A 25,980-nucleotide genomic window follows, 5' to 3' on the forward strand; every position below is an offset into this window, starting at 1 on the left:
AAGCAGTGTTTGAATTCCGTGCTTATATTTCCCCTCTTCTTTCTCACAATCTTCCTGAAAGTCTTTTCCCAAATAATAGTGATACTTTCAGTAATGTTAAAGGGGAAATAAATCCCAGAAGAGCAGCGAGCGAATTGTACTCAAGTGGTGCAGCAGTGAGCCAGCTATCTTTAACATGCTGAACATATGCAAATGTTAAAGGCGTGTTAACCAAAGATCCTTGTTGTAATCTCAGTGCTTTGTAAACACCGAACTGCTCTACATCACTGCAGCTTTTTTACATCACTAAAGCTTCTTCCCATCCAGTTTTCTCAGTTCACAGAAAGATACAACTTCAAACCCCATTTATTTCATTCCAGCTTGCAACTTCTTTTGAATAAATTATTGTTCTCTCTGCTTATACTTGCAGGCAAGTATAACAACAACTATTATATTCAAAGTGTGCTTTTATCAAATAATTGAGAAAACAAGTTTATTAACCACAAAGCACATCAGAGAAAGTTTAGAACACACAAGATTATCAAACTAAAGAACATATTTTATTTTTAATAAAATATTGGAGCATGAAAAATAATTGTATGTTACAAATATATACAGCACAAAACTGTGCACCCCCAGCACAGTAAAGAGCATCACTCTATACAAAGCTTCCCTTTGCAGAATCTAGTGCTTCTTGATCTATTCATAGTGAGAATTTGTTTAACAATAGAAAGAGTCAATAAGCCCTTTGGGTCTCTTTGAATTGATCTCCCCCCCCTCCCTTTTTTTTTTTTTGCACAAATCAGTCCAAACGTGTATAACATTGGCTTGATTTCCATTAAAAAGCCACAAAATGTAACACTAAAGGGTTTCTGAGGACTAGACCTCTTAGTTCTTTTGTTAAGAGATTTCTTTTGTTGTCTTTATGTACAGCAAAATACTTGTTTCTCTTTTCATGTCATGGTAAGGAAAAAAAAATGTATTGCACATTATTCTTATTCACAAAGTTTGTGTCTGGTGCAGGAAGTTTCTCTTTTAGTGAAAGAACGGTGGTGAGCATTATAGATTTAATCTATTTTAGGCACTCCAAACGCACTCGGCTGAGACGAGTTGTGAAGGATTCCTCTCTCTTTTTGTTTTGCCTTTTTTTAGGTTAGCACAGCAGTTGCTTTGAGAGACAGAAACGCAGGGCAGACAGGCCTGGCCGGACCCGCTCCCTAGGGAGACAACGCACACTCGGGCACTTCTCAAATACAAATCACTGCTCCATCAAACTTGGCTATACCTCGTTACTCAAATCTGTAGGAAATCCAGCTCAGCTACATGAAAAAGTTAAATAGGGTGGTTTAAAAAAAAAAAAAATTAAAAAATATATATATAATAATCTGAGGGCTGGGTGAAGTACTTAACTACAAATTAGTAACAGAAGAGGCTGTTTTAATTCACAATATTTCTTTCACTGCAAACCTTTAAGTACATTTACCTTCGGTTTTTCACCAGGTCCCAAATTCAGCATGATACATTTTTTGCTTTGAGATATTAAACTGTTCTCTGACAGAAAAAGCACCATTTAATTTTGACTTTCTGACTGTTACCGTGGACATTCGTAAGTGTGTGAGGTGAGATCTAGTCTGTTCCAAAACCTGGTCACACGCAAGTGGGTGGTTGTAACGTCGACTCGTACTTTGCAAGGTGAGTTTTCTGTGGATGTTGAGGCTTTTTGTAGATTCCGCTACTTGTAATAACACTTGCAGGTTTTCTCCTGCTTCTCTTCTTTAGTCTTCGACTACAAACATTTTGCCAGGACTGAAGAGTCTTGGAAGTCCAGATCCACATACCGCTAGTAATGCCCACAACTAATAACATAAAAATTTTGACCATGAAAATTTCTACTGCTGGTATCGAGGCATTCATCATGCAGTCTAAGTTTTTAGTCTGATTGTTCATCTTGCATTTCTGTTGAGTCGCCACAATTTTCCAATAATCCATATTAAGTCTTTCATAAAAATAGCAAGCTATCACGCAAGTTGCAGGCACTGTATACAAGACTGAGAAGACACCAATCCTGACCATAAGTTTCTCCAACTTGTCAGTATTTTCTCCACCGGTTTTCATCACCCTCCTGATATGAAAAAGGGCCACGAAACCAGAAAGAATAAAAGAAGTGCCAATGATTAGATAACACGCCAAAGGAATGAGTACAAACCCCGTCAAGGCATTCACATCCATGCTGCCAACATAGCACAGCCCTGTCAGCTCATCTCCAGCCACCCTCCTCATCACTAGGATCATTATGGTCTTCACAGCCGGAATGGCCCACGCTGCTAAATGAAAGTAGCTACTGTTTGCTTCAATTGCTTCATGCCCCCATTTTTTCCCAGCTGCTAAAAACCAAGTTAAAGTCAAGATTACCCACCACAAGGAACTTGCCATACCAAAGTAATACAGAACCAGGAACACAATGGTGCAGCCAGTGCTCTCCAGTCCCTCCTGGATGACATAGAGTTGGCCGCTGTCCCTATCACAGGCAATGCTTTCAGCACCTGAAAAGAGGCGAATAATGTACCCCACCGAGTAGACGCAGTAGCACATGGAGAGGAAGATAATGGGCCTCTCGGGGTACTTGAAACGCTGAGGATCTATCAGAAAAGTGAGGACAGTAAAAGCGCTGGAGAAGAAGCACAGGATGGACCAGATGGCAATCCAAACGACAGCAAATTGTTTGTCATCCTTGCTCCAGTAAACATCAACCCCCGGCGTGCAGAGCGGCGCGCAGGAAGCGCTCTTTTCCACATGGTGGAACTTGCCGGGATTGTCACAGGAGGTTCTGCTCAGGCTGTCCTTGTGCTGCTGCAGATCGTGGCCACTGCTGGGCCTCTGCGGCCGGAACATGGGCGGCAGCATGCTGGATCCCCGCGGCGGCTCGTCCGATCCGTTGTTGGGGGCTTCCATGCACAGGTAATTGGGGTCATTCTTGTTGGGCAGTTTGCTGCAGTCTAAGGAGTCTGGCCACTTAAAATTGAACTGCTCCATAATAGGAGAGCATTTCAGCCTCGCCTGCTCGCACATAACCCTGCAGGCAGGGATTGGGGTAGAAACCTGCTCGGTGCACATCGGGGCGTAGAGGGAACAGAGGAAAAATTTCAGATGGCTGTGACAACCATACTCCACCAAGGGGGCAAACTCGTGCAGCTGAATGGCAGCTTCCCTTTGGTTTTCGTGTCCCATCAGGTTAGGCATCCTCGTCATGTTGTACCCTATATCCTTGCACATGGGGATTTCTATCGGCTGGCACCTCCCGTCGCCGGGGCGGTCAATGTCTATGGAGCTGATCCCGCCGCAGCAGCGGCTCAGCCAGCACAGCACCACCAGAGTCCGCACCAACTTCCCGGGCGCTGGCCCCATTGCGGCGGCCACGCGTGGGGCCGGAGCGCGGGGCCGTCCCGCAGGTGCCCGGCGCCGTGCGCGGGGGGGAGCGGAGCGGGAGGCGGCTCAGCTCAGCGGCCGCACGGCTCCTGCGGGGGACGGCATCGCCCCCGAGCTCGGCGGGGGAGCTGGGCGGCGGGGGGCGGCGGCACCCGGGGCAGCATCGCCCGCCCCGCTCAGCGCCCCGCGCAGCTCCGCATCGGCCCCGCCGGCAGCGCGGGGAGGCGGGCGGGTGACTTCGCAACGAACCGGGAAAAGGTGAAGTACCCCCAATCCACAGATGCGCAAAACTTACTGCGGGGAGCCCGGTAACTTTCTTTTCGCCGGGTCTTCCACTTTTGCGACCCGTCTTTCCACCACCCTTCCTCCTCCTCTTCCTCCTCCGCGCTGCCGCCTCCCCGCAGCGCAGGCAGAGCGATGCCGGAATAGTTGGGTCTGGGCAGCCCCGAGCGATCACTGCTGCAACTTGCACATGTTCCGGGCGGCTTTTTGGTGCAGCGGGTTCCTCCGGGGATTTTCCTCTTCTTAGAACGGGTCACAGCTCCGTACTTTCTTGCCGAGAGGTGGGGATTGGTTTATCCGAGTGTAGAATAAAGGAGGAGGAGGAGGAAATATCTAAGCCATTGAAGAGGGGGGCCTGAAAAATCCCCCCCAGCCCTTCTCGCCGCCCTCTGGTCCGGGTTTGCAATAGGCCGGCTCCTGCGTGCTCTGTGCCTGCTCCGCTCCCCCCGCATTAGCAGAAACTGCCGGGGCCGGAGCAGCTGGGGCTTTTAGGGGGCGGTTGAGTCCGAGGATGAAATGGAAATTAAAAAAAAAAAAAATCAACCGAGCAGGATCCGCCTTGCATACGACATCCACTTTGCATGAGAAAGGTGAAGCTGACACGGTGATTACTTTCCAATCACTCGGAACGCCTTCAAACCTCCTTAAGGACCCCTACAGGTTTTCCTTGATCGGCACAGATTAGAAAAAGCCCCATTTGTTTCTCTCTCCTTCTGTCTTCTCTTCCTTTCTCCCTTCCCTCCCGTTGCCCTCCCCTGAAAGTTTAACGAGACCTTTTCTCCGGGAGGCGTCAGCTCAGGTGGGAGCCGGAGAGCGAGCGGGGGCTCCCGGCCAAGGGGAAGGTGCCGCCCCCTCGCCGCCTTTCTGGGGGGGCGGGGGGTGTAAAGCTTGGGCAGGGAGGATGGGGGGGGAGGAGGAGGATGCATTTTATGGCCAGTGCTATAAACTCTTCGCTGCCAGGGTCATAAAATATGGTTGCTTTCAGCCTGGAATCTCAGCTGTTTTCAAATGTCGTGCTTTGTCTGGAATTCCTAAATGAACAGGACAGGCAGGATTGCTGAGAAAGTACCTGATTATGGTTTTAATCACGGAATGGCATCACTCGAAAAGTAGCTTGCCTTTTTGGCCTTTTTTTTTTTCTTAAGAAAACCCTAAGAGGTCGGGAGCCATACCCTGGGGAAAGATACTTCATCCTCTATAGAAAAGATACTCACAGATTTTGGAGGTGGGGATCATTCTAAAGTGAGTTGCGTTTACTTTTTAAGTTAAGCTTTGAGGTTTATTCTGCTTATTGGTCTATCAGAGCTAGAAGGAGGAAGTTAAATCTGAAGCCAAACTATAATTCACAATTTTACAGACCAAAAAGCAGCGCTGTGATCAGAAGGCAAAAGATTAGCTCTACTCTCCCCACCCCCACACCTTTGAGCTTAGTTTTAGCGAACATACTAATGAAGAAGGCAAATCTGGCTTGCTCTCCATTCATGCTCGCCCACACAACCCGGGCTCCTCTCCATCAGTGCTTGTTTCTTATCGAAATGAACACGGATTCTCCTGGAAACTCCCAAATCCCGCAGGGTCAGAGTTAATACCCCACCGGGCTCCAGAAAGGAAACTGTTGGCTTCCTCAATCGTGATAAGGGTGAAACGGATCCAAGCAAGGACAACAAACCAGGGCTAATGTTTGTCTTTGAAAACCCTGAAGATGTGCCTAGTTTTTTGCCTAGAAGTAAAAGCCATCATCAAAACATTTAAAAACAGTAGTCCTTGTTGTGGCTTTTCAGCAGATCAAGGAGATTATTCTTATAAAGTATTGGTCTCAGGGCCTCTCCTTGGGAACTTTGGGATTCCTTAGGGAATGTTACAAAAGCAGGCAGTGTTGTGTGCAAAAAAAAGCCTTATTTATTTTAGTGTGTATGTATATGTGTGAGAGAGTGTGTGCTGGGGCATCTCCATTCTTGGTCACTCTAAGCCTGTTTTCTTAGTGCCTGTGTGCGTCCCGGTTCCTGCTCTGGAGGGCTCAGCTGGGGGTGGCAGGGAAGGCTGGGGAAAGCCTTTACAAGCGCATTCTACTTTTGAAAGCAGAATTTAAATAATAAAAAGGAGAATTTAAATAATGTGTAAGATGAACATAATCAATATTTGTTTTGCTCAACCTGATTGTTAGGGAGCTTTTTTTTTTTTTAAACAAGTATTTTTGAAAAGTGTATTATATCACCATTCACGTTAATCTAGAAAAGATACATGGAGTAAAACATGGCCTGTGTTCTTCTATAGCACTGATGGCAACCTTATCATCCTAAGAGGCAAAAGAAATACAACTGAAAGTGAGGAAAAAAAGGGGGAGAACTCCCAACCTTTGCAGTTGGGTCTCTCTTAATTGATCTTTTATGTGCCAGTTTAAATTAGCCTTGTTTTTCTAGCCATTATTTTAGCCAATGCTTCCTGCTTTAGATCATTTATTTGACTTTCTCTATTTTTAAAGAGCTATCTAGGGCTATCTCCCATTCCACGAGCTCGAGCCCCTGAAACTAACAAATAGAACATTATGATAGAAAAACGAGAGCGCTGAGAAATCAGCAACTGGAAGATACCTCTGTAACTAATAAATGAAAAGAGCCTTTTGATGGCTCCAGCTGAAAAGATATTTGATTTGATTTTTCTCTCCTGTGTGTGGGATTTGCGCTGTGTGATTGTGTGGAGCAGGCAGGCACCCCTGCTGCTCGGCCCTGGCGCGGAGCTGGCCCCCCTCTGGCAAATGTTATGGAGAATTGGGAGGAATTTTATGGCTGTCTTTTCCCTCAGCTCTTTTTTCTTTTGTCTTCTTTGAAGAATGACTTTAGACATTTTATTTACATATTTAACCATGGATGAAAGAGGAAAAAGAAAGCATTTGGGCCGTTGTGGGAATAGTGATATGTTTAAATTAATGGAAATCTTATTAGGCTTCTAAAATTTTAAGCAAAAGATTTTTAATGAAACTTTATAATTAAACATGATTTCAAATAATGTGCCAACTCGCAGGAAAGATGCTTTTCTCCCTCTAGCCATCCATCTCCCCACCTCCCGAAAATGTGCAGAGGAATCATCTGTATCTGAAAGTCCAGCTCTTCTTCTGTCCCGTAAGCAAGAGATTAAAAAACCTGAATATTCAATAAGGATTGTCATAATTCAAACCATAGCTAAATATTTTGTAGGTAAAGCAAAGCATAAACAAGACAAGAAAAACGACACCGCGGCCCCTCATCCCTGCAATGGCAAAGTTTAATGCTGTGTAATCTACTGCAGTGACAGGGTAATAAAATACTTTGATATGGGTAATGGTGAAAATCAAAGTTGCATCTATTCTCGACATGTTAGAGTCAATGGAAATTACAGTGCCAGGCAAGGGTTTCTGAAATGGGATTAAAGAAAACCCAAATAATCCATTTGAGATAAAATGTTCTGACACTTCAGCAGTGAAGAGAAATGAAATGAGAGGCTTGGAGAGTTGAAGAGTTAATTAATACATTACAGATTTTTAGCAAAATAGTCTAAATTACTTATGATTAACAACAGTATGTTATGGCCGAACACGGGCCGACACCGAAATCTCGTGTTTAAGAAGGCTGTAGCTCTAAGTGTTTTTCAGGTTTAATATTTATTACACAAAACCCAGAGCTCAGTTTAATGTTAGTCCCATTTGATAACGCTCTCCTCATCTATATTCGTGTTCATTCGGGCACTTTGTAACTGCTTACATCTGATACGTTTCATTCTTGTAACCAATTCCAACATACATATTTTTTTAAAAAATTCATACAGAAGGTAGCAACTGTAAAAGAGAAAGATCACAAACACTAAAAGAAAGCTGATAACTCTTTCAGCAATTTTATTCTTACTGAATTTCCACTGGATGTGAAATTAAATGGCATGCAGAAAAACATTTACTTTTTAAACTAAACAGATTGGGTTTTTTCCCTGGCCACAGGATCTCTGTAGCAGTTTTTCTCCAATATTTAAATAAACGCCTCTGCCTAACAGGCCGGGCATACTCAGGAATATTCCCATGCAAGTGCGAATACTCACAATGCACAAAAGTTTTAATTACCTTAGAAAGCCACCACCACCAACAGTTAAAAGAATTAAAAACAAAAACAAATCATAAATGGATGAGTGGGTTGTATAGTATTGCTCTAATACAATTTAGCTGGCTATTTTAAGGGCACTTCCCTTGAAATGTGGTTTGAAATATTACCAAAGGTTCGACGGGGTGCATTAGTGTGAATTGCAAATCAGAACATTTCTTTAATCCCCTTTTCATGGCCTGGCTTCGCATCAGTGGCATCTAAGGGACTCCCCACTGCTTCTGGCTCAGGAGGAACCATTCACTGGGGCAGCTTCCCTCCTCTATTCCCACAGTCCAGAAAACAACACCACAGACAGACACCCTCCAACTAAATTAGATTAAACTCCTTCTCTTCCACAGCACATTAGCCTTTTCACTGCCCAAGATTCATTATTCAGCTACTCCTAATTTAAAGATACAGTATTTTTCTCCTCTTAGGAACACAAACAACAAACAAAACTAAAGCCAAAATAGAATAAAAAAGATTCTGGGTCAGAAATAAACCAAATAATTCTAAAATTACATAAAGGCAGGAGAATATCCTTTTAGTTTATACTCTAATATTACAGGGATATTATCAGTTTAAGGCACAGGCCACAACAGAAATCTCTATAGAGAGTAAAAACAAGGACAGGCCTAGTGAAAAAGAAAGCGCACACAGCTTTTCTTTTCTTATATACACCGTTCGATAAACTTCATTCATTATTCTTTTTGCATGCGCTATTTGCTTATCTCACAGCCCAATCTAGACTCATAAAGCCATAAACACAGTGAAAGCCGCATATGATAGCGAGGATTAATTAGTTGTCTCCTAGTCACTTCCTCCCTTTTTTTTTCCCATCCATAACTTCTCCCCTTTTCCTTCCCAAGATAAAAGCGACCTCTGAACAGCTCCGTCCCTCCCGTCCGAGTGTGCCCCTCGTCCCAAGCACCGGGCGCTCCCGGGGCAGCGGGACCCCGGCCGGCTCGGCCTCCGGGTGGTTCTTGCTGCGCTGGATCCATCAGACGCTGGAACCGACACTTCTGGGCACTATTTTATACAACGTACATCACCTGGGTACGATGCAATAGGCAACTCAGTTCTCTTTATCCTACACCTTCCAAACCCATTCATTATACCGATATTATTTCTATGGGCTTTTTCACTTCAGAAGAGTAATTTATCTTTTTGCAGTGCCTCACTTCATCATGCCTATATGTTTGTCCCATATAAGAAGAAATGAACAATTTTAGAGTTTTCTTCCGCAGACTCTAAACTGTCACATAGGGAAAACTAACGTAGTGGTGAACTTGTGTTAGCAATTCTATTTAATGCATTTAAGATGGTTTCCTAGTTTGGGAGGGAGGCTAAAATTCCAGACCTCCCTATGTGAACCCTCATGTCTTTTCACCATCGCTAACTTACCCTGTTGTCTTAAGGTGACTTTTAAATGCATGATTTAAGAATAGTATGAATTTTAACATGTAACAGTCCTTGACCCAGTTTTATCTGCCTACCTAAATGTCAAATTAATACCAGTAATCCTCAGAGGAAGGACAAAAGCCCACTGGGAGAGGGCTGGAAAGTGATTTATAGCCTCATGCAAGGGCCACTCTGGCCCAGCTGCAGCCCGAGAGTGTTACAACACACCAGCTGAAACGCAGAAGCTTCTGCCGTGTCCTCCCTTTGTCCTCGTCTTTGACACTTCACGTTCACACCACGGCGGCCCCAGCCAGCTCCTCTGCCCGCTGCACAGGGTACCGGCATTCTCATATGTTCATTAAGTAAATGGTAAAGATCTCTCAGGCCTTTTTATCCAACAGAGCTCTTTTATAGCACCACATGTTATATTGTATTGCACTTCACAGTAAAGGTGGTGGCGGCCACACTAACACCCTTTTCTGAAGTTCTGAATAAAGCTTTTCAATGCATTTTTCAGAAGACGGGTAGGAGACGTTTACTTTCCTAATACTAGGCTGGTTTTCTTTGATTTAGCACATTATCTCTTTGGAAAGTTTTTACTCTAACATTATTTTTTAAAAATCTGAAAAAAAAAAAAATCAGTTTGGAAAGCTGCAATGTACCTTCTCTCAAGCTTGACAGAGACCACTATAATAAAACCACAGCCTGATACATCAGCCTTCTCAGCATGTAGAATACAATCCTGGCATAAGTTGCCTTCCTGCCTCCAGTTCAGTTTTCTTCATGAAAGCCTTTTAAAACCAACTATAACAGACACCTGTGTCTCAGTCTTTTGCAAGTGTGGATTAATTAATGCTTTTAAGATTCTTGTAGGTAAGTCCTTCTATAATCAAGAGAAACTGATAGAAGAACGTAGTAAAAAATAAAATTCTGTCATTCTAATCCAAACCCCGCTCCTTGTCTTAGGTGAATCTTTTTCTTTCTCAGATGTTTACCAGCACTTGTTGTTCACTGGACAACACTCCAAAGCCAGGTTTGAAAGCATACAGGGCATATGTGGTACACCTAGAACTGGCCGTCTTGTCTCCTTGCAACAGTGGATTCTTTGTTGATGCCAAAATGGAGAATAAACCCTGGTAACCGCACATTAATTTGGTGCTGAAGAGTTGCTCATGTGCTACCTGGTGTGTACTTCTCATTAAGCACAATGAAGAACACCGAGTGTTCTACTGAAAGCCACTGAATATCCACGTTAGGGAGCAGCTTTTTACAGACAATCAAGGACTTCTGCGACTGCGACAGCCACACAGCAGATTCCCGTGTGTTCCACATCCGTTCAGCACAGACGTGTCGCTTGGTGTCTTCCCCAATTTACCTGTGCCCTGGGCATCCGCTGGAGGGCAGATGGACTTTCAGCCTGACCTGCGTATGCACCCAACATTCTTGTATTCTTAGGTACCATGAATGGATGATATGGGTTTAATCACCGCTCTATGTTGCTCTTGGACATCCTCCATCTGGCATTTTAATGTTAAGGGTGTGATGGTAATCGCACGTTCTCTGAAGCAAGCACAAAAAGTGAGACATTTAAATACTATTGTTTGGAATGCTATTTATTATTTCCAGATCGCAAAAAAAAAAAAAGAGAGATGCTTTGTGTATCTTGCAAGAGGCACGAGAGAGACCAACCCAGTAGTTAAGGCAGGCACATCAAATTTCACCAAATGAGCATAAAGGTCACATATAAAAGTTGATTCTGTCCAAGAGCCACAGATGATGTGTTTGCAGGACATTCTCTCATCTGATGACACTAAAACCTAATTGTGGCTGGTTGGCACAATCTCTAATCCAGGACATCAGGCTGCAGGACAAGCCAGACCTGGTTAGGCTGCGTTTTAGGCCAGGGTGTGTGTTGGCTGTTTGAACTACATGTTCACTCCCTGCCTAAACCACAGTCCATCCTCATGTCACAAAATCTAATCAGCTCTTTTGTCCTGGAACAGAACTCATCATACACGACCTGACGAGACTGTATTCCCCATGTCAAAGCAGGAATTTGATAGAAATGGTGGAGCATTAGACTGAGAATAAATGTGGCTCAAATCCACAAACTGCCAGCAGGGCACAGAGTAAGAGACATGAAACTCTCCTATACAGTGAACTTAGAGCAGTATGAAATATGGCGAGGAAGCGTTACATTTAGATCACTCACAGATGTTCAGGGTGTTTTTTTTCCCCTATTATTATGAAAATATTATTATTCTTTGTAAGTTATTAAAACAAGGTGGTAGAAAAGACCTGCTCAGTCTGAAATACCTGTATCTAGGGAAGTACGCAGACAGCAGCGTGGCTTGATATAACGATCCAGTATTACTGGAAAATGTCTCTGTGTACACGAGCTTGTTGTCTAACTTTGTGTTTCCCCTGTCTTTAAATGACAAATATTCTGCTTAATGTTAGTGTACAGAAAGTGCTCAGACCATGTAATGTTGGAATATAGTATTACTTCATGAGACAGCGATCAGAGAATTCAGACATTTGGGAAGATACAGACAGAACTTTTTAGATCGATTGCAAGTTCCGTACGCATAATATTCCAGTTTTGGCAATCTCAAGAGCACAGAAACAGTATTACATGTTGCACACATTAGGCACCAAGTATACAGAATCAATTCAAAGCAGCTGTTGAAGATCAGAAATTTTAGGGGAGCTATAGGGTGAATTCCTCCATCTCTACATCTTTTTTTGGAAGGGGAAATGCAAAGGAGGAGGGAATGAAAAATTGATACTGCTCTGTGCTCCAGATGAAAGAACAAACATAATTTTATTTTCTTTAATGACTGCACTGGATTCTGAAATTAAACCCAGCGGGTAAAAAGATCCTGTGCAGATTTCAAAAGAGATCATGTAGTCTGTCCATGTGCTAAGGCAGGCACATTTTTTAAGCCCTGCCATGTTCTGTAAAACCGAAACAGGGTTATCCCTGTAAGCATTCTGCTGTTCAAAGCCATCTGTCTCTCTCCACCTACCCCAAGTCAGTGGATATTCCAAAATAAATATCCTAGTTTAAATGTCATTTTGTGATTCCTCCCTCTAACTTTAAAAGGAGAATTCCTGTATACTCTGCATTAAATATTATTTGAGCTCAACATACAGGCAGCACTCCCTTTTGTTTTAACCTCTCAGCAGAGCCAGACAAAAAAAAAAAGCCAAAAAAAACCACCAAGAAAAAAACCCAGCCATACAAATAACTGAATATAATCCCCAGCACAGATTTTAAAGCAATTGAACTGCGAACAGCTAACCTTCACTCTGAACTCACTCCAGCTGCAGGTTAATGCACTTAATTGCAGAGCACCTGGTCTAAGCCTCAGGTAGATGAATCATCCCCACAGCACACCTTTCAATCTTTTATTCTGATGTAATGCCCCGGGGCAGCTGACAGTGCCTGTTTCAGCTTTGTTCCTAGTGGGTGTGCCAATACGCTGTCAGAATTCCCTTATTATATGCAAAAGAAAGGTTGTACTTTAAAGCGTGTGTGTGTATGCGCGGCTGCGGTTGGGGATACGCCGTCTGCAGCAGCGATGCTGATTTAACGCGTTCCTCCCTGCTGCTGCTCCCAGGCTGGGGGCACGTTCCACCGGTTTCGCTAACGCAGCTGCCGCTGGGGTCGTGTGTGAACTGGATCGGGAAATTCAGTCGCCTTCTAAATCGAGCCTGAGAAAATTCACAGGTTTTTAACACCGAAACAGCGCGTAACATTGAGCTGGTGTTGCTTCTGGAACCAGCAGTGTGGCCTGCGAGAGTGGATACATAAAGCAATGTGTACAATGTGTACCTCTCCGTGTATGTACATGTGTGCTTTTACTTGCATGTGTTTGTGAGACAAATATTTTTCAGTTTCTGTGTACATACACATGACTTCAGACACTCATACACCATCCTGTTAAAAGCAAGGCCAGTCTCCTCTGTAGTTTGAGAAGTTCTTTTTTAACTCCATAAGTGAATTTCATAGCCGTGATCCATGTTTTTGGACACAGATTTATTTAGAACACCAACAGTAAAAACGCAAACTGAATTAACTGTTTACCTAAATACTAGAATGTATATGCATATAACATGTACAACCATGTGTGTTTTATAAATAAATACCTATGTGCACATGTATTGGGCACTGAAATGCCTACAGGGTCTTTTGGTATGGGTAAGCTACTTGTAAGTCTTTGCTAGTCTGGGATTAATTATGTCTTGCTTATTAAAGTGGTTTGCAGCTTTAAAATGGTAAATATCATTTTAAAAGGGCAGGACAATGTTTTGAAAATAGTTGGTCACTGCCTTATCTTGCACAGACATAACGATGAAAGTACAATCTTATTTATCTTACCATATATTAACCGCATTACATTTCTTTACATAGGATTAATGCAACTGTGTCCCATGACATCCTTTAACTATAGGTGATACATAAAGAAGAAGAAACGGAGGGATATTAAGAAGGTTAGTGGAGAAAAAGTTGTGAAGGGAAGGCAAGTGAGCTTGTACCAGAATTGTATTGCAAGAATGACAGTCTGGAAATTATAAAACTGCCCTCTCTTTGGCAACACTGATTTCTTGGTTCTTTGATGTGTGTTAGCACAGAAGATTAGGTTACTCCTTAAATTACACACAAATAACAATCAGACACTGTCACAACAACCTCGATGTTGTCATCTTTTCCATTATGCCATTCCACTACATTGCTTGGCAAACTACCACTCAAATATCAAAGTACACACTTGGAATGATTATGATTTCAAGCTACTTATTTTCAGGCTGCCTGACAGTCAGTTTAGCCTCTTGATTCATTAAATGTCCCCATATATACTGAGTATGTTATGAGTGTAAATGCTAATTTTTTTACTTTCTAGCATTTGATGTTTGCTTTGCCAAGTAGAATACAGGAGCAAACCCAAGCCAAGTGTTTAGCTGCGTCCTGTGAGCCGCCACAAGCTTTCTGAGAAATTGGGATAGTAGCCTTCCAGACAAAACCAGCTAAATCTGCTTTCACAGAAATCAGCATCAATATTCCTATTGATTACATGGAGTCAGGACCGTGTGGCAGGAGGGGTGATGCTCAAACACACCTCTGGAGCCCACGGTGAGATCCAGCCCCAGGGCTGAGTGTCAGATCCGAAAGAGGGAGCGCTCAGCCACCCTTTCCAGCTCCAGACGAGTTCCATTATATAGACCAAGAATTTCCATCTATGATGGCTGGTTTAGGACAGATGATGATCCATAGGAAGACTGGCAACCTTAAATTATTTAAGCCTTATCCATAGCATAAAGAGTTTCCTTAGTTACACTCTATTTACCAGCAGTCAGAGGGCATTAATCCAATCAATACTTGGACAATGTGAGGTCATGACAGTATCTCTTCCCCCTTTGTAATCAGCATTGGCTTGTTCAATTGGGTGGGATACTTCATCATACATTGTAATGACACAGATGTGCATCTACCCTGATGTGACAGGAGGATCCAAGTCATGCAGTTTATTATCTAAAATAGTCTGCTTGAGTTCAGGCATAACTCATCTACTATAAATTAAGATCATCTTTCTGTAAGGGCCTGAACAAGGTTTGTGCATCACTTAAGCTCTTTAAGCAATATCAAAGTGATGCACAATGGAGAATTCCATCCTGAGGAATGGAGTCCCTCTCACATTCTGTCTCCGAAACAGAATATATTAAAAACTAAGCAGTGAATCAAAGTCTGTGACATAAGTGGGAAGTTGCTCCAGCAACCATAATTTTGTTCAGTTACGGAATCTAGAATTTAGTCTAATGCTTTAATGTTTTCACTGTCCTTGGGTTTAGGTTTATTAAAGTTTTAACTGGAAATTCAATTAGATGATACTTTATGTTACAGGAATAAATACAGTTTCATCATCAGTTTGGTTATTTACTTCCCATTTTGCTTTTCCACGTCAGAACAGTGAAATTATATAGTTACCATAATCTCCCTGTTTCTGCTGGTCCCAGGTATCCCTGCAGAATCTTTTGTCCCAATTCTAGAAAAAGTATTTATAAAAACACTCTGTCAAACGTAAAGCAGAGATTAGACACATCCCTTCTTGACTCTTAGGATGAATGCTTGCTGACAAAGGTCAAAAACTTTACAGCATTTATTCCAAACAAAAGCCTGCTATTATGTAGTGGGGGTTATCTGTAAGGAATGCTTGCTTTTGTTTCTGTAGTTCACTTTGATTTTCTCACTATTTAGCTGATATCGCAGTCTGTTTTTTCAAAAAGAGGGAAAGAAAAAAGAAGCATGGACTTAATTTTGTTTAGCTTCTAATCTCTCGCCAAATGAATTAGCTAGAAGCATTTTATACTGACAAAACATAGGCTACGCTGGAACATTTCTGACTCATCTGCTGCCGTCCAGTCTCCCTTGATAATTAGCTTCATGTAGCCAAGGAAAGTTTTGGTCCGCATCTAATAATCTTTGTGGAGACACTTCAAGCCTGGGATCTCAGTGCCTTATCAAACAGGAGCACAAGAGAAACTCACCCAACTTTACGGGCTAAAGCAGGTGATCAATCAGTGCAAACAACTGTGCCATGCAGGCAAGATTTAATAAGAAGAATGAATGGGACCGGCTAAGCCCCCAGGGACAGATGAACCTACTTCTCATTTTCTGTTTATTAAAACCATTCATATCAATTTGTCATGTGGAAGCTTTTAGTTCATTCAAGCATAAGTGTAATTTAAAAATTCTATTAATAACACTTTAAAATAGAGACTGTCAAATTCTTTACACACAGGTGATAAGGGAACCAGAGTGGCAGCTTAAGATATCTAATTCCAATTTACTAAACAATGGGTCAAACTCACTCCTGTAACTTCTCTGAAGCTAATGTAGATACAGAAGGCAGGAATTCAGGAAAACACATCCATTCACTGCCCTCCAAAGGCCAGATATGAACTTCTCTGAAGTCGCTATTCTTTTTTTTTTCATCAGTTTTCTGAGATTTTCCTTTCTATTTGCTCTAACTGGCTGTGAACTGAATTCAAGAGACTTGTGAGAGTTCCTAGAAAACTGAAAAAGCTTTTCTTTTGTTTTCCCTTAGAAGTAAGAGGCGTCTTGCAAGCTCTTCCATTCCTGAGAGCAAGGAATACTCATTCTGGCTAGAAGGAACTGGCTGTATTTTGCGCAGTCTCTGCAGGTTTCCTTACCCAGGTACCGAAAGGAGCCCAAACACAGACGTGATTCCCTGGGCAGAACTACGTCAGCCCATTAACAGTCATTGCTCCTGGGAGAATGTGCTTTGCAAGACATCTAATGGGAAAATTTATCCAAGAAGGGTAAATGGGTAGGGAGCCCGCCCTGTCAGCCTGCTTCTCTGCATCAGTCCTTGTGCAAATGTATATATCTGTCTCTGCAGTGCGTTGTGCTTCTGGGCTTGATCCAAAGCTTGCTGAAATGATAGTCTCTGCATTTATTTGAACTACGTGTAATTCAGACCCTATATATGTCAGCTTAAGACTATGACACACGTCCGCTTGTGGGCTTTGGGAGTGGAGCTGCCAAAGAGCAAGTTGAGATGCAAACCAGAAGTGTTCCTGGTGTGGCCTTGGCTTTGCCTTATCCTCTTACATTCACCACCAATAAGCCAGACACTTAGGCCTAGCATAACATCCATCTTCACCTGTATAATTAGTATCACACCTACAGGCTCTGGCTCTTTTAAATAATCCTTTGATGAATGCTAGAGATATTAGGCATATTATTAGAAGGAGATGGTGCTTCGAAAAAGCAAAAAAATCTGTGCTTCCTGGCTGCTTTGTTCTTTTGAATTATTACATGGCAGAAAAAGAAAACAAACCCCTTTCTCTCTTCCAAGAGAACATACAAAATGCTGCTACGGATTTGGCAGAGCTGCTTCCAGGTCCAAGCAGTTACTGTCAATATAAGGCAGGACGGAGAAGAAAGGCAACCTCAAACTCTCAAAATATTCAATAAACTCGTGGTTCAGGAATAGCTCAACACGTGACAGCCTATAAACCTCGAGGCTGGGAACTGAAACAACGGCTTGGTATGAAGTGACCAGACCTCCCTCCTTAAACTAAGAGACTACAGGACCTGGTAAAGTTTTATAGCCCCAACAAGATCTTTAACAAATTAAAGCCACTGGAACTATGACTTTGTTCTTTCTTTTCAAGCTGCCCACCTTCCCATTCCTATCCAGCAATGCTACTGCCCAAAGGATGGTTTTAATTCAGGTCCTAGAGCGGTACAAAGCTTGGTAGTCATACTATAAATCTTTCAAATAATTTAGGTCTATTGGAGTTGTTTAATTGTTGCACAAGATCCGCTATAATAAAGACTTCTGTCAGTTTTTGTCTCTGGTATAATTGAGTAAATCTATTAGAATATATTCATAGCTGAGGGAAGACTGGAATCCCTATGACTGCCCTTATATTTGAACTATTTATGTAGCAACAAGAACCAGATAAAGGTAAGAAATAAGATCCTTGATCACCATCTCCTTTGATCATCTCCCTCTTCCCCACCACTTATGCAGTGCATACCATAGAGGTATTTTGGTTCATAACCGGAGTTCCACGCAGTTCCAGGAATACTCCACCAAAACTGACTCAACATTTGGAGGCACACGGGGTTGCTGTGCTCTGAGGTTTGCTGTAGGATCATCTTTTTGCCTGTGGCAATAGTAGTACCCACAGAACGGCCGCGAATTGCTCAGCACACAGACCTGCAATATCAGCCAACCTGCACTGCCATCCTGCCCAGGAAACAGGCAGTGAACACGCAGGGCAAGCGTGAGAGGAAACACAAACGAGGCAAATACTTCTTCACCAGAAATCAATCTAATCTGTTCACATAGAAAAGAGCTTGACCAGCAGTTCAGTTTACCTGCGAAGATACACCAGCTCTCAGCACAGAACCAGGTTCTATGTGCTTTTGCTCTCCCAGCTGGGCAGCTGTGCCTGTGCAGTACTTCCCATAGTGCTGCGATGTTCAATGATTTTATTTCTTTTCTTCCACTAAGAACCTACTCTTTCCTGTGGACTTTCATTGTTTAAATTCCCAGCCAAAGAGAGACACCCATCAGATCACAGGCAATGGTCCAAGGACAAATGGTCCTTTGCATACAGATATGAGACACACACAAAAAGCATTTTCCTTCACTTTCAGTTCAAGTTTCAGCTTCAAATCAAATTCCATAAACCGTCTTTCCATTCTGTTCAGGACTGCTCTTGGTTTTGGTATGAGGCTACCAGAAAGTAGCAAGCTGCGTACTTAAAGGAAAAGGAAAGCACATTCATGCACACAGTAAGATGTAAACCACGTTAGTGAACAAAAGGAAAATGCTATGAAAATCCTTGTCTATCACATGTATGGAGATTTGGGTTTAGTTCTAGATAGTCTGCATTTTGAATTCATCACCAGGTTTTGGCATGTGCCCTTCTATTGCTCACACGGGAGCCTAAGAATCAAACAGAAATCCTGAGGATGCTGCACTTGAAATCAGATCCGCATTTGTTAGGGAGCTTTCATGGTCCAGGTGTAAAATCCCCAATAAACATAAGACATAACTCAGCCACAGAAAACCAGCCCCTAGTTTGACAAGCTGCTAACTACAAGGCCACAAAGTACAAAGAAGCAGCTTCTGACACCAAGGCGCATGGTATTCTTAACTGACACCATAAAACTAGAATTAGTCAAAACACATTCTTCACCAAGGCTTGGAGCTGTGTTCACTGCATGCTGAAGAAAAATCCCCGCAAGAGACAGAGTTTTAGTTGCTGAGACTAAACTTGGAAATTACCTTCCTGCAATATCCTCGCTGCAGGTTTAAATCTTGTTTAACGCACTTCGGAAGGCTCTTCACTGACTGTAGTGATTATTCTCAAAGAAGTAAAACAAGCATTTACTCCAGAAAAGCCATAGAAAATAACACTATTCAAAACCAACAAAAAAGAACCCAGAAGTTTTTAGGGTGTTGCTGCTCATTAAAACTGCAGGACTGACAAACAGGTTCACTAGAATACGCGGTGAAAGTCTATACTAACACTGGGCCACTTAGCTGAACATTTCTTCGTGATGACCAGGAAAACACACTTTCCAGTTATAAGTTGTTTTCACATTTTTCATAATACAATTGACAAATGACATTTTGCTATGAGATGCTGAATCTCTTATGTAATGTCTTTTTTTACGCCATAGCTGATTTCCTAGAGTGCAATGTTTTGCATTTCATGACTTGTAAATTTAGAAGACTTTCTTTTCTAAGAGAAATTAATATAAACTTTATGGAATCTTTTACCTCCAAGTGTCTCTATCTCCTTCTACAAAACTGTATGTCTCTTTGCTGACTGCCCCAGTGAAGGAACACGTCTGCCAACCCAAATGTGTTGATTTCCACTGAAACTTGTGTTATGATGCTGGAAAAGTGCAATAGAAAACCAAAGCTTAAAAAGCTAAAGAAATTAGAAGCCAGGAGAACCTGGGAAGGCAAAGAATAGGGACTCCCAACCAACATTGTTGTGCAGTTCAGACAAATGTAGTGACTGACTCCTCTTTACTACCTGATCACCCCTTCTAAACTCCATCTCCATCAACTTTACTGGGCTGGTAGCAGAGAAACACTGTAAGTAAATGCACCTTTATGTCCAAACATTTTCATATCACAATGGTGGATAATACAATATTCTGATGGTCTTGATGATAATAACTGTCAGAATCAGTGGCTTCCTCTCTGGCTAATGTGAAATTCTGCTTCTGTATTGTGAGTCTCTAACACCCCAAACGGAGCAGCCAACGCACAAGCAGCAGCCTGCGCTGCGGAAACGTACACTCTTCTACATTCAAGTTCAAATTACAAGCAGTTAATGAACAATGTGTTAATGCATGGCAGCTGCTGATTACAGAATTTAAGAGCTGAGTCTGGTGGTTTATAACCATAGCTTATTAATGTCTAGAGGAAATCTATTTATTTGTTGTCCCTCCCCTACAATTTCCAAGATCTGACAGAGAAACGCTGTGCAGCAGAACGTCTTGACAGCTCACAGAGAGAATAAAGTCTTATTCCTTGAACCTTTCTTAGGAGAACCAGAATTGAATACAGTTCTCTTTCCAGCCATATAATAATGCCTACACAGATGAGGCTTCGAAAAACATTAATCATGGTTCATGATCCAAAACGACGGTTTTTCCTTTCGTGTAACTCAGCAAGTAACTTAATCTCATTGCAACAGATGCATTTTCATTTCATGATTCTACTATACTTTATTACACCAGTCCAAAGGAAGATAAGAGACTATCTAGAAGTCAGCTGTCATGCACAGCCTACAAAGCCAAAGATTTCCAAGAGAAAGCAGCACATCAGAAGCTTGGACCTGGTTCCAGTAACCGATGCGCTCGGTTCCGACGGAGCGGGTGGCAGCGCAAGGGCCCACGGTCTGTGTTCAAACAAGACTGCTGCAGTTCAACCCTCTTTTTAACATCTTGCCACCATTAAGCTCAATTATAATGCTATGATCCCAGTCTTGTAACACTTAGGAAAAACGTATTAATTTTCTTACAGCCTCCCCAATGCCAAACGTGGGAAGGTAAAAGGTGGAGGGGTGAAGCAGCATGCCAGTAAAAGTTTGTTTTCATCCTCCAAGGAAACTGCTCTTTTCAGGGCAGATTCAATTAAAGGCAATGGATGTTACCTTGAGGAGCTACTCTGTCTACATTTCAAAGGCCTAGTCCTCTTGTTAGACTGATACTGTTTCATGCAGCTCCTTAATGAAAAGCATTTGTTTGGTATTAGACCTCGACAGCAAATTAGATTCTCCCTAGACAGTTTGAGTATGTGAGAAAGCCTTTGTGACTGCCCAGACTTGTGTGGTGTCATTAAGATAACGACCCTCACATCTGCTCTTTCAAATGCTGTTCTCAAGGAAAACATAAAAATTATTCAGATCTGTTACAAATTTGGAGAGTTTATCAGCCCAAGTGGATTTAGATCACTTATTTTCCTCCTAAATTTCTGAACTCAACTTGAAATAAATTGCAATAGTGAACGTTTTGAAAGTTTTTCTTGCTCACTAACATTAACCGATGTCCCTTTCAGGCTCTGCCAGTGCCCAATTATAGCAAACAGCAGTGGCTGCTTCTGTCAGAGGGTTTTGGAAGGGTTCTCACTGTACCAAAGAGGAAAATGATGGAAATGTGGCAAGGAAAACGACCACAATCATGTTAGATATTTCCTACCTTTTGCTTCTCTTGCATTGTCATTAAAAAAGGGTGCTCTGCCTCTACTGAATATTCCCACTACCGATGGCCACAAATGAAAGTCAAAGTCTACCCGTAAGTTACACCTTTGTGATAAGATCCAGAGAAAGGTACAAGAACTCCACTTAGTTTGAGGAGCAAACTGCTGTAATGTAAAATAGCTATAAAATGGTTATATATCTGGAAGCTAGCAAGGAAATGGTTTAATACCCATCACTTTAGTAGCTAGCATACGCTAGAAAAAAAAACGTACATGGTGAGCGATGCATGCAGTGAATACTGTTCTCGAGTACATGCCAATTAAAAATCCCTTCAGCTAAATGATCAGCTAAAATCTAAAAGCCGTGTTATCTTTTCTGTTATTCCTTGTATGCTATTGCAGTCAAGTTTGGAGTGAATGCAGCGTGGAAGACTCATCCCAATACAACAAATACGTTTAGAAGAAAACACCATCATTAAGATTTATTTACATTCTCACCTCAAAATCACTTCAGTGTTACTTATGACATAGAGAAACCGAGCACATGTGAGTCACTTGCCAACTTCATGTTCAGTCACTGGGCCTGCTAGAAAAGGTAATTTTCACTGTGGCAAAGCAAGCTGGAAACGCTATATCCTCAACCAGAAGAGCTTGAATGACAAGTGACTCGTATTAGGAATTCCTTGTGTTCAATCAGCTCCTCTTGATGTGAGATAAAGAGAGTTGATGAAAACAGACAGAACCCAGTTTCAGTCTTCTCTTGGGAAGAGCAAAGACCTTTTTTACATAGGGACAAATTCATTCCTGCCATAAGGCTTTTTACTTTAGTGGAATTATACCAAGGATGAAAACAGGCCATCTTGTTTTGTACTACATGCTTCACATCAATGATGAAATGAACTGGGTCTCAAAGGAGAAGTCATGAAAGTCAGCACTCACGCCTCGTTGTGATTTCTTTTAAACTATAAAACCTTCCAATGCTCGGTTTTGAAAAGATATCAGATTTATCATTGACTTATGCAACACTCGGTACAATGACAAGGAAAAGCTTTTCATGGAAAATAAAACACGACTTTCTGAAATCATCCAGACTCAGCAAAACATGTATCACAGAAAGAAGAAATCACCTGCCTTCGTTATCCAAGGCTCTCTAATTATTGTGGACACCTCAATTTTTGTATGCTCGATTTGTGATGCTTTAATGAAGCCCAGTTCTCAAAAAAAAAAGCTGGGTACCTGTTTACTGAGAATTAGGCACATCATCATAGGCATCCAAAGACAGTTTATGGGAAGATTCAAGGAAAGCAAGCATAGCTGAATATTTATTTTATGATTCTATCCTGGTGTGAACTATAATTTTTGTAACCCAAACATCTCTTTGTACTATTCTGAATATATTTATAGTACTCTATAGTAATGGTTGCAAATGCTGCAGCCAGACTATTGTGCTTTGATCATGCCATTATTTGGGTTATTTTACGACAGTTTTAAATGGCTGAGAACGACACAGAGATGGCTCAATTGTATCATTAACCATGAACAGTAACTACGTGTTAACATCCTGTAACTACCCCTGACCCATGTAAACAGGAAGCCTGGTGCTGGAAATGCATGTTGAAGATTTCCACTGTTCTTGCAGATGTGTCAATGATCCTGGGTCTCAAATAGAGTCAGAAAGTTAAAAACGTTCTCATGAAGTGCCAGCTGGGTGTTTCAACTGTTGCCGGACCGAAAGAATAGATATTTTCATCAGTCCTCAGAGAGATTTTGTGTTGCTACCTTCAACAGAACTACACGAAAAATAAATCTCAAATTCTGAATAGTCATACAATGTTATACAACGTTATGTGTTTGCAGACTTGGGGGGTTTGGTTCATTTGTTTTTTTTTTTTGTTTGCTTCTTTTATTGCTATTTTGGTTTGTCCCCAAAATCTTCACAATCAGTTCCTGGGAGCAAAGCTATTTAAAGTAATCTACAGAAAATCCCATTACATCATCTAAGATCAAGCATTTCTATTTGGATGAGAAATATTTGAAACCCACAGCAGAAGAGTTCAAATTTATAACCTTATATTCCAGCCAGTGCATTTTGTGGGATACGGAACAGGATGAGGACACAGGTCACACTGATGACAGCAAGGACGATATTACTGCAGAATTAATCACAAGAAAAAACAACCAATTATGATTCAAGAATGCCTCTAAAAAGGCACTATATTTTCATCACTCTGTCAAAACACTGCATGGGATTGTTTGGAAACTGGTCCTCAAATACATATAAATATTATTATTGTTTTGGGATATCTTTGCATTTTTCTATGTTTAGTGTCATTTCCAGAGCCTTAGTGCCTGAGGAGACAGCAGGCAAAGGAGGAATCCATACAACAGAACAACAGAAGAAAAGACTCGACCAGTGCTCTGGCTCTCAAAGGCTTTTTGTTATTGGGAAGAGGAACGTCCCAGCGCTGCAGCAGCTCACAGAGCTGGACGATGCTGGAAGCATCTGCACTGCACCTGTGGCACCAGAGAGCAGCAGTCAGCACTGCCCTTACCCAACAAGTCCCGTTGATCCCTCTCTATTCAAATTCCTGCAGACCCTTAATCTTCCCCAAATCTGCCTGATTCCACCCACAAACGTCTTTCCTCCAACCTGACCGATACCTCGAAGTTCCCACCTCGCTCGTTCCTGGGATCACCCGCACCACAGCTCCCTTGTCCTTGACCTCCCTCTTTTTGTCCCTTAGAACATAATTTGCCACTGCCAGAAAATAGAATTACTATTTTACTGAGAAGCCTCGAGTCAGTGAAGTACATTCAGATCCATTTCCAAACACTGTTTGGAGGTTCTGTAATCACAGCGAGGCATCCGTGCAAAGGCCTTGGTGTCTATTGACTTAACTGACTTTAAACAGGAGTTTTAGTGACTTAAAGCAACTCAGAGAGCCAATTTTCTACTGTGCGTTCCAGCCAATTTGACATAATCTATAGAGCAGAACAAATGGTGTCAATTATTATATTAGAGTTTACTGAAAAGCAACCTCTACATAAATAACAGAACAAATCAAATGACAACACAGTAATCCGAACAAATGTTTTCAGTACTAGAAAGTGCAAGGTGAGCAAATTGCTGCCCTAAGGACAAGGTGAAAATCTCTGCCCCCCCTTTCCAAAGCAAACAAATAGTAGTGAAATGTAACTTGATGCTCATTTCCACCAAGGGAAAACATTTTGTCAGCCAGTTCTTTTTTTTTTGAGGTTGCCTTAACACTGTTTTCTTGTAATCGGAGACCAGCAAGCGCGCTCAGTAACCGTCTTAATGACTCTCGGGGGAAGGCGGCTGATCAGCAAGTGAACTAACGCACTGAATGAAGCTGTACACCTCAGTGCCCACCTTCCTCAAATACTCTCAAACAACCTGATAAATATTGAGTTAGATGCATTTTACTGCTCTTTGGCTACAACGCTCCTTTACATAGAGCTCACGAGTGGTGTTTTTCAAAAGCACCGGCTTCGGAAGCAGCAAAATGTTCAGTCGTTGCGACTGAAGGAAGCTACAGGTTTTCAGTGAGCCGTTATGTTTCTCAAAAAGAAAGCATCAAAAATTGAGGACTCTCAAAAAAGCCAGACATACTGAAATTTTTGAAAATCACATACAAATCAATAATGTAACTGGAAGTAGAATGCAGAAATGTTAAAATTTAATACTTTGTACAAGCTGAGCCAGACAGCAAATCTGGGTATTGAGGACCGACTGATGTGGGTTTATTTTTAAGTAGGCTTACAAACAAAGCAAATCACCAACAAAGATTGTACCAAAGTTATAGGGGGTTTTATGCTTTGATGAAAAAACGATTTCACTTTGATTTCAGAATTTTTTTATAGCTTCTGAGTGACAGGCAGCCCTTTACATTATTAATAAGTGTTTTGAATCTACAGTCTTTAAACTAAAAAGTTTTTTGGGAGGAGCTTTGAAAAAACCCAGAAACAAAGCAGCTCATCATAACACAAGATAAAGCTTTGTTTCACACTGAACTTTGCTTTAAAATATCAGAGTCGTGATTTTAATCACAAATTCTATCTAATGTTGAAATAAATGCCAAGGATGATGACTAGAGGAGCTGTCTTCATAAATCTCCCATCAAATGAAAAGGGAAGGTGAATCACAAGCGTGTACCAGGAGGGCTCACTTTGTCATCTCAGAACAAAATTCAGTCTTATCCAGAGGGTAAGTCCAGAGCAGTGATGAGGAACAGCAAACCCCAGCCTAAGCAGCTCCTGGTCCGGTCCATGGAGAGCCGCCTGCTGCCCACCAGTGACTGTGGAAGGGTGGAATTCCAGTCTTCCAAGCCAAAATGAGCCTTTGAACAAAAGCCAATTAAGAACCTGATCCAGTGTCCAGCACCAGTGGAAAAGCTCTTCCTAAACTGCACAGAAGCAAATTACTGTACAAGGACTGAGCAACCTGGCCCGAAGGAATTCCTCTAAATCTGCTGCTATTTTCTTTTATTGATTGGAATTCCTTT

At 41.9% G+C, this 25,980-nt stretch overlaps 1 protein-coding gene across 1 annotated transcript; it reads right to left on the reverse strand.

The window, feature by feature from the left end:
- Positions 1-526: 526 nt before the first annotated feature.
- On the reverse strand, positions 527-4,354 carry FZD10 (frizzled class receptor 10). Its single transcript, XM_082066236.1, has one exon. The coding sequence runs from the start codon at positions 3,382-3,384 to the stop codon at positions 1,627-1,629; it is 1,758 nt and encodes a 585-aa protein (XP_081922362.1). The 5' UTR covers positions 3,385-4,354; the 3' UTR covers positions 527-1,626.
- Positions 4,355-25,980: the final 21,626 nt, after the last annotated feature.

The sequence above is a fragment of the Streptopelia decaocto genome, assembly GCF_964273445.1.
Source record: "Streptopelia decaocto genome assembly, chromosome: 15".
Classification (NCBI taxonomy): domain Eukaryota; kingdom Metazoa; phylum Chordata; class Aves; order Columbiformes; family Columbidae; genus Streptopelia; species Streptopelia decaocto.